This window comes from Dermacentor albipictus, chromosome 8 (assembly GCF_038994185.2).
Source record: "Dermacentor albipictus isolate Rhodes 1998 colony chromosome 8, USDA_Dalb.pri_finalv2, whole genome shotgun sequence".
NCBI lineage: Eukaryota > Metazoa > Arthropoda > Arachnida > Ixodida > Ixodidae > Dermacentor > Dermacentor albipictus.
The window spans coordinates 31,798,148-31,817,005 of record NC_091828.1 but is presented as its reverse complement, the minus strand read 5'-3'; the positions used below and the strand labels follow the sequence as shown (position 1 = coordinate 31,817,005).

General features: G+C 45.4%; 1 protein-coding gene across 1 annotated transcript in view; it reads right to left on the bottom strand.

Moving 5' to 3' along the window:
* The window catches only part of LOC135912824 (guanylate cyclase 32E-like), a 265,613-nt gene extending 248,327 nt beyond the window's left edge, over positions 1–17,286 (bottom strand). Inside the window, exon 1 of the mRNA XM_065445365.1 lies at positions 17,223–17,286. Within this exon, the coding sequence (XP_065301437.1) occupies positions 17,223–17,248 (26 nt within the window). The 5' untranslated portion in view covers positions 17,249–17,286. The remainder of the gene's footprint in view (positions 1–17,222) is intronic.
* Positions 17,287–18,858: the final 1,572 nt, after the last annotated feature.

The window sequence follows — 18,858 nt, the reverse complement described above, 5'->3', positions numbered from 1 at the left end:
CTCGAGTAAGAGCACGAAGATCAACGAAAAAAAGTGGCCATGCTATTCATTCTTCATCAAGTGAGGTGCGGCCAGCACTGCCGAAGACATGCCACGCGCCGGAGCCACAGCACATGACTGTTCTGGTTTTTGGACATTTACGGCTACCATTGACGACGATTGACCAACAAGACGTCGGGCGAAGGTTCAACGAGCCAGGCGCCTTACGGTACGACAGGTACGACATTTCTTTTTTGAGAACCTGACTATTACCCTGCCGCTACGGTGGTCGGAAGCCGAGAACATCGTCACGAGCCTTATGCTCGTCCAAACGTAACAAGCCATATGAATGATGCTACGGGCCGTAATGAAAAGCCTGGGGCCTTGCAAGCGTCACAAAGCTTCATAAAGCCGGCACGTTTGGTTCTCCACAACTCGGAATCAACTTCAGGGAATTCAGGAATAATGGCTGACGGTGAATTCGAGAGCAAGAAGCCTCGCCTAGAAGACAAGTACGATGACACAACATCGAATTATGAGTTAAGTGATGAAGAAATGGGTGAAGACGCACCATTTACTTTGGTCACGTACAAGAAAAAGCGAGCCGAAGGCATTCCGGTTGTCTTTCGCCTAAGTGAAGGTACTACCTTTTGGCAAGTAAATCCAAACCGAGTGTCTGCCGAAATAGTTTCCGCTGCCAAAGAAAAAGTGCAGTCTTTCAGGACGAACAGAGATGGAAACTACTTGTGCAATACAACTTCCCAATACTTTGTATTCAAGAGGCGGGAATCAATGACGACTTTCGCCTCTCAAATTATGTGATATACAAGACTTCTCGTCAAGGTGCTGTGAGCAGAGTGCTCCTGTGCGTCAGAAAGGACCTACCATCTTATCAAATTCAGTCCAGTGATTCAGACTTCCCGGAATTCATCGCATGTAAAGTATCCTTTGGCAAGCTCTGTATAACAGTGATTAATCTATATCTACAACCTTCAAACCACATTTCAGTAGAAGCGCTAGTGGATATCTTCAAGATAGCTCATTCTAATGTATTTATATGTGGCGACTTCAATGCACACAACATCATCTGGGGCAGTGATCATTGTGATGCACGGGGTGACCTTATAGAGTGCGGCATAGATAAATGCAACTTGACTGTTTTAAACGATGGGTCGCCAACATTCCTTCGTGGATATAATTACTCAAGCTGCATAGATGTTACCCTGTGTTCACATGATCTAGTGAATGGTGTGGGATGGACAACAGATATGGAAACGCGCGGAAGTGATCATTTTCCCATCCTTGTTAACCACCCTAGCATGTACTGTGATATCAGGCGTTACAGCAGACTAACCAACTGGCAAGCTTTTCGGTACCGCCTAACGGATCAAATTAATCAACATGCAGCAGTGGAAAAATTTACAGAATTTTTGCAGGACAATATGAACATATGCACAAGAAAGGTCCCAATTCCAAAAGATTATGCTGCAGTTGACGGAGAATATGAACACCTAAGAGCCATCCGACGCCGATCTGAAAGAGCTTACCGATGGACCGGAAGTTTAGAAGCATACAGAAATGCTCAGAAAATACACAATGTAATGCGCAGACGAATGGAAAATCTAGGCAAACGGCGCTGGCGCGACTTCTGCGGCACACTGTCTCCTCACACGGCTGTCCCAAGAATTTTTCTAGTAATTCGTTCTTTAAGCGGACCTGTAACACAGAGCTTCCCATTTCGTGCTCTCGCTGTAGCACGGGACACGTGTGAAATAATAGTTGCAGATGAATTTTGTGAGCTTATTTCCAGACCTGCTTTCTCATCGCAATGTGCAGAGTTTGATATTTCAGTAGTGTTGGCTAAGCGCAAAATTACTGCTTGCTACTGGGCGCAACATCCTCAATTAGATCATACTTTCACATTAAGCGAGCTTCAATGTGCAATTGCATCATGTCGCCAAAAGTCCGCTGCTGGGCCGGACGGCATTACGTACAATATGCTAAGAAACCTCGGACCGACAGGTACAAATGCTCTCTTAGACATCTATAATAACTTATGGATAGAGGAAACTGTACCTGACTCTTGGAAAGTCGCTCGAATCATATCAATTTTAAAACCTGGTAAGACGCCCTTGTGCCTTAAATCCTTCCGCCCTGTTAGTTTGATAAGTTGTTTATGCAAAGTAATGGAGAAAATGATTGACGCGCGACTTCAATGGTGGTGTAATGAAACGAATGTGCTGTCCAACAACTTAGTAGGTTTTAGAAAACATAGATGCACAATGGATGCAATATTAGATATAGTAACCTGTGTGGAGCACGAGCGTGCACGTGGGAACATGACTATAGCAGTATTCCTAGACATCAAGAGGGCATTTGACACTGTTAGTCACGTTCATATTTTGCGAAGCATGTTGGAACTTGGACTGTCTGGCAGGTCCTTGCGATGGATTTCTGAATTTCTATCAGGTCGCAAAATCTTTGTTCAGACGGGTGAAGGAAAGAGTGCTGAACATGTTGTCAAACAGGGAGTACCACAGGGAAGCGTACTCAGCCCCTTCCTTTTTAACTGCGTCATGGCTGATTTACCAAGAAGGCTGCCATCACAATTAAAATTTTCACTGTATGCAGATGATGTGTGTATTTGGACATCTGGGTCTAATGCTCAACTACTTCAAATGGCATTGCAAGACGGCATAAATATATTCCACAAATTTTTGAGAGAAAGAGGAATGGTACTATCACACGCAAAGACAGCTGTATTGCCCTTCACTCGAAGGCAGTTAAAAATTTCACTCTTAATCTGGAAGGACACCCTCTAATGATTGTCAAACAGCATCGATTTCTAGGCCTAATACTTGATAGGCAGCTATCCTGGGCACCCCATATAAAGAAACTCGAAAACGAGGTCAATGCCGTAGTGACTGTACTTCGCAGACTTGCAGGCACAACATGGGGCGGATCAGTATCGTCCATGCTGACTGTTTACAATGCATTAATACGACAAAAAGTTGCGTATTCCGCGCCCATCTTACACGGACTTTCCCACACTTCAGAAGAGCGACTTCAAAGACTTTTAGCTAGAGGACTACGCCTATGTCTAGGAGTTCCACGAGCGACTTCTAGTTCTCTTGTAATAGCTGAGGCTCGCCAATCACCATTTCCATTTATGCGAACTACAGAAACATGCCGGCAATATTTCCGTCTTCAAACCCAGCATAAAAACGACCCATTGGCTCTAGACATAATGAAAGGAGATAGAAGTTATGTTCATATAGAAATTCAAGAAAATCTTCACATATTGCCAAGAAATGAATTTTGGAACTCAGACATCGAATATCCTCCATGGCTGCTTACAATTACAAAAATCGAATTGTCAGTAGATGGGATATTCAGCAAAAGAGACATGTTCATTCGAGCTGCTCAACAACTAGCGCTGTACCAGATATATATGCGGTATTCAGGATACACACACGTCTATACAGATGGCTCCAGTACAGCAACCTCTTCAACTTCATCATTCATTATACCACACCTCAACAAACAAGAATCATTTAAGTTAACTCGTGCGACTTCGTCTACAACGGCTGAACTGTTCGCAATCCTAGGTGCGATAAAATTTATATTGTCAGTAAGAGATCTGCAAAAATGGGTAATTTTCAGTGATTCACAGGCGGCTCTAACATCACTCTGCAACACAAAGGGGAAAACATTCAGTGACAGTATAATATATGAAACACTTAAAAACCTCACAAAGGCAAGCGAAGCGAAACATGCAATAACATTCCAGTGGATACCAGGGCATTGTGACATTCCTGGCAACACAGCAGCCGATGAAGCAGCACGACAAGCACACCTCAAAGATGATACATCTCCGCTCCCAATATCAAAGGATGAATTGCGCTGCATTATAAGGACAACGTCTCTCAAAATGTCTAGAAACACTTGGTTTGACGAGAATTCTAAGAGCTCGGACTTATACCATATCGATCCATTTATTGAATTCAAATTTTCATTGTCATTAGATAGAACTATGGAAACCCTTATTCATCGATTAAGGCTAGGCACTGCCTACACAAAGCATTTCTAACACAGGATTGGCCGTACGGAAACCCCCGAATGTTATTGTGGATTTGTAGACGAAGATGTATATCACCTCCTTCTATATTGCCCACATCACGACACACCAAGAAGCCGACTTAAATCAGCGCTAATTAAATTAGACCGCAGACCTTTCAGTTTAAGGAAAATTTTGGGCCCTTGGCCAACAACGGCCTTGCAGAAGAGTGCTTTAAAAGCACTAAAGAGTTTTCTTGAAGACAGTGGCATTGCTGGAAGTTATTAGCGCTTTCATTGTTCTCTTCATTTCATTGTCACTGTGTATATCCATCTGTTTGTGAATTATGTTATGTTGACTGTTCTGTTGTGACTGTATGTGATAATGCATTTACATGATGTATGTACCACCCGCTGACTAGACAATGTGTTATTAGGCGGAAATATCTTTTGTACTTTTGAGACTTTCATCTACATAAATGTGGAGACATATACATTATATTTTGTATGTACCATGTGTTCCTTACGTCATAGTGTTCCTGTGGAAACGCTGCGTGATAAGTCATGGTGCTTGTGTGAAAAGACTATTTGATATGTAACCTTGAACCTTGTACGATGTGTGACGGAGCCACTCAAGAGATGAGGAGTAGCCGGCGCCTTAAGTTGTGCGCCAACATCTCCTTATATCATATAAATAAAAAAAAAAGTCGACATCGCTCCCGGAAATGAAAGTCAATGAAATCCTCGTCCGGTTCAAGGGAAATGTCTCGTCCAGCAACGCCGCCTCCAGTTCCATCTGTCTCGAGTAAGAGCACGAAGGTCAACGAAAAAAAGTGGCCATGCTATTCATTCTTCATCAGGTGAGGTGTGGCCAGCACTGCCGAAGACATGCCACGCGCCGGAGCCACAGCACATGACTTGCCACTTAGTCAAATGTCACTTCAGCTGACCAAATCCGAGACAAGGATTCACAAGTTATTGCAATGCTCAAATCGCTCACGAATGTCATGCGTCTGTTACTGACAATCACGGACACTCCGGCTGCTCGTAGCGCACTGCAAGTACTGGACGCACTGACTCCAGTACTTTAGAACATCGCATAGCACCATGGCCCGCCCCTCGCTGCCCTTCCACAAGGAGTCAAGAAAGCATCTCTATCGCAGCGGAATGCCCATGGTCTCAAGTCGAGAATTTCAGATTTGAGACACTCTGTCTTCAAAAACCGTTTTCCCATCTTCGTAATTTGCGAACCGAACGTACAGAATGTTATACGCATTTCTGGTTATGAGGCATTCATGTCATCTACCTGTGATGCTGTGAGCAAGGTGACTGTATATATTAGATGTGATCCGACTTACGTGTTGCACCCAGTCCCTCCTCACGACGAGAACCAGTACGTTTGTTTAATTGTGAAAACGAATAAGCTTACGTTCAGACTCGTCGCTGTTTACATTGCACCTTCAAGTGGCTTCGACTCTAAACGACTGCACGACGTGCTATCAGCGACACCCGGCCATACGATTTTTACAGGAGATTTTAATGCTCACCATCCGCTTTGGGGGAGATTGAAGATTGAGTCCAGGATAAGGAGACTAGTATCCTTTGCGACACAGCACGACCTTTTCTGCCTCAATTATGGTAGCCCGACATATTTACGTAGGCTTACATACGCCAGCTGCCTAGACGTGACCCTGGCCTCTCGGCGTCTTGAATGAAACGTGCAATGGTTTCCAGACATCGAATCGCATAGAAGCGACCATATTCCGACGTACCTGAAGATCAAGGGACTATCTAAATGCCCCTCCAAGACCCTCCGGCGAATTGACTGGTCGGCGTTTCGGTCGCCCATGGAAGAAGTATGTCAGCAAGGGAACCATTCAAGTCTGGAACACGCAATTCAAAAAGCAATGCAAGAGGCTAGGTGTGGTTTTCAGTCTTTCCCAAAATATGAAGAATTTGAAGCCGAACTCCAGCGACTACGAGCGATTCGCCGGCGGGCTGAAAGAAGATACATGAGTACTGAATTCATCCATGATCTCAGAGAGGCAAGGCGGATGCAAAAGAAGATTCAACGGCGTATTGATGCACTACAATCTCAAAGATGGAAACGTTTCTGTGAGTCGAGGGATCCACGTCAGCGATTATCTCAGATATCCAGAATCATGCGTAGACTTCGCGTATCACCGCAACAGCGTGTTTCTTTTATATCACCAAGGTCGCAGCGAAATTGACTTTGCTGAAGAATTTTGCTCAAGACTTGCCAGCTTGCAGCTCGAACGCGCACATACACCATGTGCCACTTTTGTGCCACAGGATTCCCGCATGGATGTAATGTTTTCGGTGGAGGAGCTTGAAGCGGCACTGGCGACTTGCAAGCGCTCTTCGTCACCTGGGCCGGATGGCACTACCTATGCGGCACTCGCCAATCTTGGGCAGGAAGCAGGAATCATGCTTCTAAACCATCACAACGAGTCTTGGCGCAATGGTTTGGTTCCACATGAATGGAAATGCAGCCGCTTGGTTCCACTTCTCAAACCTGGTAAATCACTTTTAGATTTGTCATCGTACCGCCCCATCTCTCTGGCCAGTTGCATCGGGAAAATAATGGAATGAATCATATTGACGCGCCTGGAATGGTACCTAGAAAATTACAACGTGTACCCAGATGCTATGGCTGGCTTCCGGCATGGATGCTCATCTATAGATAATATCATTGATTTGGTCACGCTTGTTCAAGATCGAAAATGTCTGAAAAGACTCACTGCCGCATTATGGCTTGACATAAAATGCGCCTATGATAATATAGCACATTATGCCATTACAGGGGCTCTGATTCAAGCCAGAATTGGTGGCCGCACTTTACAGTGGCACTGCAGTAATTCGACCGACAGGCATTTCTTCGTGATGACCGCGGATGGCGCCACGACTCAACACCAAGCCTTCCATAGAGTACCGCAAGGCAGAGTGTTGAGCTAGACGCAATTCAACCTAGTGCTCGTTGGCCTAGTCAGACGCTTGCCCAACGCAGTTCCAATATTAATCTATACAGACGAAATCTGCATTTGAGCGTCTGCTGTAACACGAATACAGGTACGAGCACGGCTACAAAAGGCAGCTACGTTAACAGCACTGTAGTTGCGAAAAGAGAACATAGAGCTGTCTTCAGAGAACTGCTGCCTTATTACATTCACTCGGAAGGCAATGAAGCGTTACTCTGTGTCAATGGGCAATAAGTTGTAAATGCACGGAAACACCGCTTCTTAGGGTTAAGTATCGACCGCGACCTACCATGGAGCCTGCATATTTCATACCTAAAGAAGAGGTTAATGACAATATTACATCTCAAATATCTCGGCGGAAAGTCATAGGACACATCGGTGCGGTCAATGCTGCAGCTTTATAACGCCTTCTTCCTCGGTTTCGCAAGATACAGCCTCTTTGTGCTTGGTAACACTTGCAAAAGAGACCTGCGTGTACTCCAGGGACTACAAGCTCAAGCCCTAAGGACGTGTCTCGGTCTTCCGAGGTGTGCGTCTGCAGCGGCGACAATTGTCATAGCTCGAGATCACCCAATATCAACGTGCTTAGTAACCGACGCTCTCAGGGTGCCTATTCGACATGTTGCCCGACTACCTTCTCGCCATCTTGCCGCTCTACCCGCAGAAAGGCCTCACGCAACTTTCAGTCGTATAATTGTTGCCAATCGTACCTCATTGCCATCGAACTACGTGCCTGCAGCAAGATCATTCTAAACTTAAAATGCCTGCAGAGACCTGAAATACGCCTCACGATCCCAGGAATCACGAAGAAAGCTAATATGCCGTCGTTTGCCCTGAAGCAGGCCACATTAGAATTTTACATGAGTTTTACTGGTCGCGTACACGTTTACATCGATAGCTCAGTCACATCTGCAAGTTCATCTGCTGCTGTAGTGATACCAGCAAGATCCGTAAAAATACAGCTAAAAACGTCACATGTATCATCAACGACAGCTGCTGAACTGGTAGCCCTGTGTGCGGCTCTTCATTTCATTCAGGAGGAACCACGCCATGCATTGTCAGTCTTCTGTGATTCCAAGGCAGCCCTACAGAGTGTACTCTCAGCACTGCGCCATGGATCACATGAGCAGCTTGTCACAGACATAAGAGAAGTCCACCATCGCATAGTTGACGAATGACACGATATAGTATATCAGTGGTTGCCTAGTCACTGTCGCATACATGGCAATGATCCAGCGGACGCAGCTGCCCGATCTGCACATGACGGCGTCAACTGCGTTGCCATTCCTCGTTCGAGAGCCGACGCCGCGAAAAAACTTGCCGTACTTGCGCATGACCTGACGTTAGCTCAGTGGAATTCATCCTATTTCACAAGTGCACGCCTCCATACCCTGGATCCTAATTTATCGCTCCGTATTCCGCCCGAGCTTCCACGACGTGACTGCACCCTTCTAGTGCGCTTACGGCTTGGAGTAGTATTTTCAAATGCGCACTGTTTTCTTATCGGAATGGCCAACAGCCCACTTTATGACTTCTGCGAGTGCAATGAAACAATCGAGCACCTTTTTTGTCAGTGCTCTCGTTTCAACCCGCAAATAGCAGTCCTCTCAGCCACCCTAGACAAATTGGACAAGCGCCCACTAACGGAAAACAATGTCCTTGGAAATTGGCCAACGCGAACATCAGCGCGATCCGCTATGAAGGCGTTTCTGCGTTACTTATAAGACACTGGACTTTGTGACAAATTGTGATTCTACACTGTGTGACGCAGAATTCTACGGCGACACTACAAAACACTAGGAACGCTTTTGCGGGCTGCGTGACAGTGCCCACAGAAACAGTTCGTGTGTACGTGCTTGTGTGTGCGTAGGTGTCTTTTCTTTTTATGTTTTTATCCTCTCTCACCTATCGCATCCCCTTGGCCCTGCCCCAGTACAGAGTAGCCAACCGGAGATAATCTCGGGTTAATCTCCCTGTCTTTCCTTTGCCTTTCTCTCTCTCTCTTAATATTTTAAGGACTTGCAGTTGTGCAATTTTATCCTTACTCTCAAATACAGAAAGAGCGTAACATATAACAACAATTTCGTAACATTTTGCAGCTTAACAGGTCTGTCATATACGTTTTACAACTTTCCTAAAACATGACAATACGTGTTTCCTAGACAAGAAGGTGTCCTGGGTGGACAAGCATTACAAATTGCTTACCTGGACTTTTGTATGATAAGTTTTTTTAAGAACGACGTTCAGCAAACAGTGTGCATACTGCTACAAATTATATTACTTGCCTCGCTAATTGTCATTGTGCTTGTGTGTATGCGCTTATTTTTCTTTTACTGTGATTTCATTTCCTTGCTCTTCAAAGCATCGTTTCTGCCTGTATTTAAATACGTTTATTGTGTTAGAGAGTGGTATATATGCTTCTCTGCTTGGATTTTTGTTGCTTCGTGTAGTTTTGTGTATGTCACATGTGTGTTCATATTTTAATTTTGTAGTTGAATACATGCGTGAAAATGCTATGCAATACAGTATTCCATTTTTGTGTATGCATTTCCATTCGCTGTTATCTATCCTTACATTCCATTTCATTCCTTTATTTCAGCATTCACCTTTGAAAGTACAAATGCTACGACAGGAGCAGAAAAGCCGCTATATTAGCGGCATGACAAAGGCCTCTGCTCCTACATCAATTGGTAGCAGACAGTTTGTGAATTCTTTTCATACATCAATACATAAGATATATTTTGAACAACATCTCGAAGCGCACATTAACAGGTAGTTTTGAATGTATACACTACAACCATCATTTTTTTACCAACAAATGCACGCCTTTTCCCAACAGAAATCACAGACATATATAAAGTGGCGAAAGAATACATTTTTCCAGCTACATAATATTATATACAAGCGCTTTCACATACAAGACAAACGAAACATTCTTCCATACTTAAGAAAAGCAAACGCAAATATAACGTACATTATTCACATGCAATTGCACGGCTAATGAAATATTCCTCAAGAATTTGACATGCAGTAGTATTAAGATCAATGTTTTCTTTTTCAGGATTATTCAGTAATACTGATATTGCGCACGGTAGTCTTCCCTTCGCATGATTAGTTCGTGGAAAAGGCACGGTCCAATCTTCTCGATTCCGAATGTCGTGTTTGAGGCGATGAGGTTTGCTTAGATTACAAAGATCAACAGAACTCGTGTGGCCTCGTTTTGCGCTTGTTATATTTCATAGCACGAATAAACTGATGATTGTAATGAAATGGGAGAGCATAAAACTTGTAATAATGCAATATAATAATAATAATAATAATAATAATAATAATAATAATAATAATAATAATAATAATAATAATAATAATAATAATAATAATGTACTTGCATGACTGCCGTAAGAAATACAAGCATCATGGCGCCATGCTTTAAAAAAAGAGATAACGTCTGAATTTTTTTGTGACTTAGTTGCCCATAAAACACTTCAGTAATTTGCATTGGAAATAAATATTTTGTTTTACAGAAATAGCCGCAGATTCATTGGACGAACACCTCGAAGCGCGCCGTATACTCTTGCCATACTTGTTGCCACGCGCTAAATGCGTTTGTCCCACCTCAAATGCTGATCAAAAATACCTCACAATGTTTTCACGTCCGCGCTGACGTCTGTCCGCTCAGATGGATAAAATATGTTTAGACTACAATTTACATGTTTTTGGGCGGGTGCAAAAACAACAGCTTCGTTTTTTTAATGTTAATCTGCAAGGAATTTACATTACTCCTGCAATAGAGCTTATCAAGGACGGTGTTAGCTAGTTGTGATAAGTTATCAGCATTACACAACTGAAAAAAAAGGCTGGCATCATCTTCGTATATTATATAGTGTGGTAAGTTACTGATGTATGTTAAATCATTTAAATATATGTTAAACAGTATAGCCCCCAACATGCTTTCCTGGGCAACGCCGGCTTCTAAATTCAGGGACTCTCAGTATGCTCCTGAGATGGAAATGCATTGTTTCCTATGCATTAAGTAAGACCTTAGAAGGTCAAGAAGTAGTCACCGGAATCCATGATGTGCGAGGTCTTTTAGTGAAGGAATATGATTGATCTTGTCAAAAGCTTTACAAAAATAGATAAGTACACCCCATGCTATTCTTTAATAGGCATTCAAAATAAATCCTTCTTTGTTAATAGAGCTAATTCAACCGATCTGTCCCTACAAAACCTGAATTGATGCATAGATATTAATTCATATTTTTCACAAAATGACAAACATTTTACAGAAAACTTTCTCCAAATCTTTTGAAATGACGTGGAGCACTGACACCAGCCGAGAATGTGCCATGTCATTTCTGTCACTTGATTTGAACAGAACACTTGACGTTGCCTATAAGATTTCTCCCGGGAAAACGACAGAGAACAAGCAAATATTGAATACGTGGGTGAAAGCGGGCACTAAGAAGTCTGCCGCAAACTTGGTTGGTTTAATGTGGATACCTTCAATGTCACGTGTTCTTCAAGCATACAAAAACAAAGTAGACGTCGTCGGGTCTCGTGGGCTCAAAAAACGCTGTATTAACACTGGGCGCTCCGAAAAATTGAAAGCAACGATATTGTGAGCGCTGATCACTAAATTTGTAGAGTGTTCAATTAGGCGATTTGCTAATTTTATACCAGTTAGTTGCTTCCCAATCTCTGTTATATCCTGCCTTCCACGATATACGCTATGTCACCACGCGCCAAACCCACTCAAGTATGGCTGTAGCCTTTTGTCTGGAGTCCATCAAACTTGCAGTGACTAAAATATCAATGAGATTCTAAAATAATCTTAGATATACGTCTAATTTCAACCATACATAGATTGACGGAAGCTTGTATAATCTTCTCGTTGCAGACGTAAGCAATTTGGAGCGTTAAGACGCTCTAAATTGCTCTACAGGAGTTTTGACCAGTCATTCAATGGAGGCGTAGGAAGGATCCGTGAGAACGCGAATAAAGGTAACAAAAGCGATAAAGGAACAGAAGCGGAGCATCCCAACGGAAATGGATGATATGTCTGCAAGTTTTCATTAACCTCGGCCACGCTTAAGCTAAACACGAAGGTATCACTTTTGAATTTATTGAAAAAAGGCACACAGGATAAGAAATATAGAAAGAGGACGGCAGAGAAGAACCATTATTTTGGAAGTTAGTGGAGACGAAACGAACACTAAATTTTGCAGGCCAATTGAAACGTCTCTTGTATAGTAAAATACAGCATGCTAACAAAATACGTACAATTCAAATGTGCACAAGCGGAACCGAAGTATTCAGTAGGCGAACTATGAAACATTAGGTTGGCGCATACATAAAAAAACACTATATAACAGTACATCCCGCAGAAATAGTCACGAAAGAAGAACGTCCTCTACGGTTATACTTTCAAATTTAAAGAGCGAGATACTATGGAAGATCCTTAAACGTGATGCCATTCGTGAACGATGCTAAAGGAATATGCCAGGTTGCAATATCAGCTTGCAAGAAGTTATTTAAAAAGTATATTCGACTTTATTGTGCAGTTGGACATGTTCGGGTGCATTGTGCCTAAACAGGCAATCGTTACTCTCACCACAAATCATAATATACAAATAGATAAACAAAAAGAGTCCCTCAAGCAAATTTCAATGAAGAAATTTCGGGCAATTTTTTATTCCAAACGTGAAATATAAACAGAACAGGGTAGAAGCCGTGCATACTTAGCAAGAATTGTAAAGCTACCACAACGTTCTAGACATCCGTGCTAAATGTCTGCTATGAAATACACTCGCGTTCAACCTAACTGTGTCTCAAAATCGCTGTCGGCCATATTCCCAGAACCCTCCTACAGCAGTTCAGGAGTATCATAAACCGGAGCGGCAGTGCCATTTTTAGAAGATTTTGGACACAGATATCATGAAAGCGCTGATAATCTTACTACTTCCTCTGGGCAGAGATTTCGCTATGGCTCAGCTTCAATTTATCATTTCTAAAATGGGTCGCCGCGCGACCTGCGCCGCCGACGTTCTCGTTTCCGGCGCGAATGCGACTTCCAGCTGCACCTCCTCCCGCGTCGCCTCCCGTTCCATCTCGACGCCCAGTTCAGACGTCTTGGCGCCCACGCGACAACCGACCCCCATGCTTCGCTTGCGGTGTCGCCGGCCGCGTTGCGCGCTTCTGCCATCGTCGTATGCCACTTGCTAACGCTGCTGTCGCACCGCCTGGATATGCCTATTCCCACGATACCACCGGGCATGCGATGCTTCCCGACCACGAGTTTTCGCCGCCTCCTCGACGCCCTGTCGGCACCCATCGTTCGCCATCACCACGTCGTCGCTCACTTTCCCCCTTACGTCGCCGCCAGTCACCTAGTGCGGGAAACTAGTTGCTGCAGTTCCGCAGGCACGAACTGCAAGCTTCGCGACTTCTACAAGGCCTGCACAGTCGCCACGCAATTTATTGGACGTTTTGGTCAGAAGGAACCGCCACAATTGCGCTTATTGATACTGGGGCTGCAGTTTCTGTTATCGACGAAAAGCTTTGTCGCAGCCTCCATAAGGTCACAACGCCGTTGTCTGGTATGCTTCTAAGCACCGCGACTGCGCAGCATATAGCCCCGCTCGCTCAATGTAGTGCAAGGGTGGTCATAGAAGGCATTGTCTACGTTGTTGAATTTCCCGTGTTGTCATCATGTTCACATGCATGACATTATACTCGGCTGGGACATCTTGTCTCACCATCGTGCCATCATCGACTGCGCCCGGGCCGAAGTAGCGCTTTTCCCGATTGCCGATGCCCTGCTGCCTGACCCTTCTGAACGAAAAGCCTCCAAGCTCACTATTGTGTCCGATACGGACGTACCACCCGACATGTGTGTGCTTGTGCCCGTCTCTTGCTCTACCGCGCCCGACGCTACAGTACATTTTACACCGTCGCCGATTTTTCTACGTCGCAAGGCCCTACCTCTCCCATTTGCTGTCTTCACCACTGTGTCTGGATTATCCTAAATGCTTGTGTGTAACCCGTCTCACTACCATGTGTCGTTACTGCGCGGCCAATCACTCGGTCGTGTTCAGCCCCTTGACCCGCTTCACATTCTCGATGTTTCCGACGACACGGCCTGTTATGAACTCGACGCCCTCACTTCTCCTGTGCCGCGCACATCATCATCATCATTGTCGTCGTCGTCGTCAAACGTTCTTGAATCTGTCGTAGACGCCGATCTGCCGCCTCCATATCGCCAGCAAGTCTTCGCGCTTCTTCAGAATTTTCGCTCGTCGTTTGTCTGTGATCAACCATCTCTGGGGCGTACAGCAACCGTCACTCACAGCGTACACACTGGTTCCCATCCTCCTTTACGCCAGCGACCGTACCGCGTGTCGTCAGCCGAGCGAAAGATCATTAACGAGCAGGTCGACGACATGCTGCACCGTGGCGTCATTCGCCCTTCCCACAGTCCTTGGGCGTCTCCTGTAGTATTAGTACGCAAGATGGACGGGTCAATGCGCTTCTGTGTGGATTACCGTCGACTCAATAAGATCGCTCGTAAAGATGTCTATCCGCTGCCTCGGATAGATGACGCCCTCGACTCCTTGCAAGGCGCGGAGTACTTCTCATCTTTGGATCTTCGCTCCGGCTATTGGCAAGTGCCGATGGCAGATGATGACTGTGAGAAGACAGCTTTCATCACGCCCGATGGCTTGTACGAATTTACCGCAATGTCATTCGGGCTATGCAACGCGCCCGCTACTTTCGAGCGTATGATGGACACCATCCTTCGCATCTACAAGTGGGAAACATGTCTGTGCTACCTTGATGATATCGTGGTGTTTTCGCCAGATTTCCCGACGCACCTCGTTCGCTTGCGTGAGATACTGACCTGCTTCACCTCTGCTGGCCTCCAACTTAACATCAAAAAGTGCCATTTTGGTGCCCGCAAGTTAACAATATTGGGTCACGTTGTATCGAAGGACGGCGTGCTTCCTGACCCAGCCAAGCTTCGCGCGGTCGCAGAGTTTCCGACGCCCACTACTCTGAAGGCGCTCCGCAGCTTTATAGGGCTCTGCTCTTACTTTCGGCGTTTTGTGCGCAATTTCGCGACTATCATCGCACCACTGACCAATTTGCTTACCGCTACCAACGGCATCTCCGCGTGGTCAACTTCCTGTGACGAAGCCTTCCAGAAACTACGTCGCCTACTTACTTCGCTACCGATTCTTCGACACTACGATCCCACAGCAACTACAGAGGTACATACGGACGCCAGCGGTATCGGACTTGGTGCAGTCCTCGCACAACGGAAAGGCGGCTATGACGAGTGCGTCATCGCGTATGCGAGCCGAACTTTAAAGAAGGCAGAAGCCAACTACTCAGTAACCGAAAAGGAGTGCTTGGCCATTATTTGGGCGCTCATCAAATTTCGTCCATACCTATAAGTTCGCCCTTTTGACATTGTCACCGACCACCATTCACTTTGCTGGCTGTCCTCGTTGAAGGATCCATCAGGTCGCCTAGGGCGATGGGCACTCCGCTTACAAGAATATGATATCCGCGTTGTCTATCGATCGGGCAGAAAGCACTCTGCCGCCGATGCGCTTTCCCGATCGCCGCTACCTTGTGATCTGGCTTCAGTGTCTCCGCTCTTCGCATCCATGTCAGCCTTCAACGTCGCTGATATGCCGGACGAGCAGCGTAAGGATCCCCTGCTTTCAACTATGCTGAATTTCCTCCACGACCCATCCGCCACACCCTCTTCTCGAACACTTCGTCGCCAAGCCGCTCACTTTACTGTCCACGACAACGTTCTTTACCGCAGAAATTATTTGCCTAATGGTCGCAAATGGCTCCTGGTGATACCACGACACATGCGTTCTGACATATGCGCTTATTTTCATGCTGCTCCTCCTAATGGTCACGCCGGTGTTCTGAAAACGTATACTCGGCTAAGGCAGCGTTTCTACTGGCACGGCATGTATCACTTCGTGCGCCAGTACATACGCACTTGCACGGCGTGCCAACGGCGTAAAATTCCACAGCACCCTCCTGGTGAGATACAGCCGCTGCCCTGCCCGGCTCGGCCCTTCGATCGCGTCGGCATTGACCTATAAGGGCCACTTCCCTGCAGTTCCTCGGGTAACCGTTGGATAATTGTAGGTGTCGACCACTTGACGCGCTACGTCGAGACTGCCGCACTCCCGGCAGCCTCTGCGCGCGAAGTTGCGTTCTTCATCTTGCGGAACTTCGTTCTTCGACATGGCGCACCATGCGAACTGCTCAGCGACAGGGGACGTGTCTTCTTGTCCGAAGTCATCCAAGCCCTTCTCGCTGCATGCAGCATCGTTCACCGCAAGTCTACAGCCTACCACCCGCACACGAACGGCTTGACAGAGAGGTTCAACCGCACACTCGGTGACATGTTGACTATGTACGTCGCCTCGGATCACAGTAACTGGGACACTGTTTTGCCGTTCGTCACGTATGCTTATAATACGGCCACACAAGCTACCACTGGCTTTTCGCCTTGTTTCTGCTGTATGGACGATAGCCCTCGTGTACTATGGACACAATGCTCCCATACCGACCCGACGCTTCCGAATGCACGCCTGTGTCTGAAGCCGCCAAATACGCCGAGGACTGTAGGCAGCTCGCGCGAACCCTTACGACCACTGCTCAAGGTCGTCAAAAGCTGCGGCGTGACAGTGACGCGCTCACACCAGTTTTCCCGACTGGTTCCCTTGTTTGGTTGTGGGTGCCGCCTCACAGCCCTGGCCTTTCGACCAAACTCCTTGCACGCTATGATGGCCCCTACCGCGTCATAGACCGTACCTCCGCTGTCACCTATTTTGTAGAACCTGTGACACCTTCACCCGACCATAGGCATCGCGGGCGTGACACGGTTCATGTCAACCGACTTAAGCCGTACTATGACCCTCTCATCCTACCTACGCCGTAAGTTGCCAGGATGGCTCCTCTGCTCTCCCGGGGGCCATTGTGGTGAAGAGGAAGACGAAGAAGGCGCTCTTGTGTCGGCTGTGCGCGTGATCAGCGTTCATCTACTGCCAGTGCTACTAGACTGTGCCTAGTGCCTCGTAATAAATCATCTTATTACATTATGAACAAATAAAAGAAAATAAGAACGCGATCTCCTGAATTAGAATTCTTGACACTCACATTTCTGAAGACGGCAATTTTAGCATTTCAGGAAGTCCACCTGTAGAAGGGCAACACTGCTGTTTGTAACGGGCGTGCTTCTTTAAAATCAGCTGGATCAAAAAAAAAAAACCAGGGGCGTACAAGTGTTCAGGCATCATTGAAGGAATAATCAGTGAAGCTACGATAAATATCTTCAAGTGTCTGTGCCATAGCATCACATGATCAGCGCGTCGTTCACATAAGTGCAAATACGCAAGATAATTTATACCGATAAAAGATAGAGTTTGTAATCTATTTTATATACCGGACAACGTCTCATGCAACATGTATTGCTGTGTTGGACGCACGCAACTTACATTAACCTTATAGTAAACAGTCAGAGACCGGCACAAGGCTTCGCAGAGAAAATTATAGAGATGGGCGCGAAACTGCAGACTTTATTTAGTGTGCAGAAAAAAAAACAGCCACAACAATATTCAGGAACGATTCCAAAGTAAATTCGAAAGAAGTGCGTTAGCATTTCGTCACACCTATTTGAAGTTCCGGATCCATCGTTTGAGTTGCGTTCACCAAAAGTGTTGTTCAGGAGCTCACATAGGCACACAACCTGCCTCTTCGAGGAAAGAACAACGGAGGGAGATCCAGGAGCTCACCACCATCACTCGCTCTATCTCTCTCTCTCTCTACATATATATATATATATATGTCCGTGCGTGTGCTGTGACTATATGGGGGCCCACCTTGCAACGAGCTTTTCCCAATAGATTACCCCCTGGCTTAATAATGTTATAACTAAAATCAAGTACGAGGTGTGTGTCTGTGTGGGGAGGGGGGTGAATTTGGGTCGTAGCAATTCCTGGGCGTAGGTTTGCTAAGAGTTGTTTAGAAAATCTGAAATGCTGGTGGAACTGCAGATTAAGTAAACCTCTGTTGTATTATTAGTATTAGTCGTAAAACAATAACGACGAAATAAGTATTGCACTGAGGCATGAGGTGGATGTCCTTTGCTGGTGCGGGACGCTCAGAGCATATCTTCTTTCTTAAGAGCATATCTTCTTAAGTACCTGTGTAGGAGAACCGGAGACTTATAAACAAGAAAAAAAAAATAACGCGAATGTGCCACCACAAGATACGCAAACTGTGGACACTGGTTGAGATAATGTTCGTAGATGCCAAGGCACCAGGGCCTAAACAATCTGCTGGATAGGCAGTATGCACGGGGAGGCGAATACCGAACGGTAAAGAGTGAAATCAGAAGGAGGAAGGTGAATGAGATAGTGCAGCGCACTCTTCGAAGCCAGATATGCATGTTGACAATTGAAGAATCGTAACGTAGAACTTTCAGATGAAGAACATTTGTGCACGTACTATAGCATGTGGAAGTGTTTTATAGATCACACACCATGGAGAATATTTTGACTATCACAAGGCTCAGCCACTGTTAAAAATGTGCGTATTCAACCAGTGCTGTATCTGATGTTTTGCGGACAGTCGGGAGAATTATTATTGGATGTGCAGCAGATGCTGACGTAAAATATGGCTCTAAGATCGTTTACTTAAAAGAATAAAAAAAATACAGCATTCAAGGGAATGGTATATAATAAAGAAAGTATAGCGTATTGTAAAATTTATTTATTAATAAAGCACAGTCACA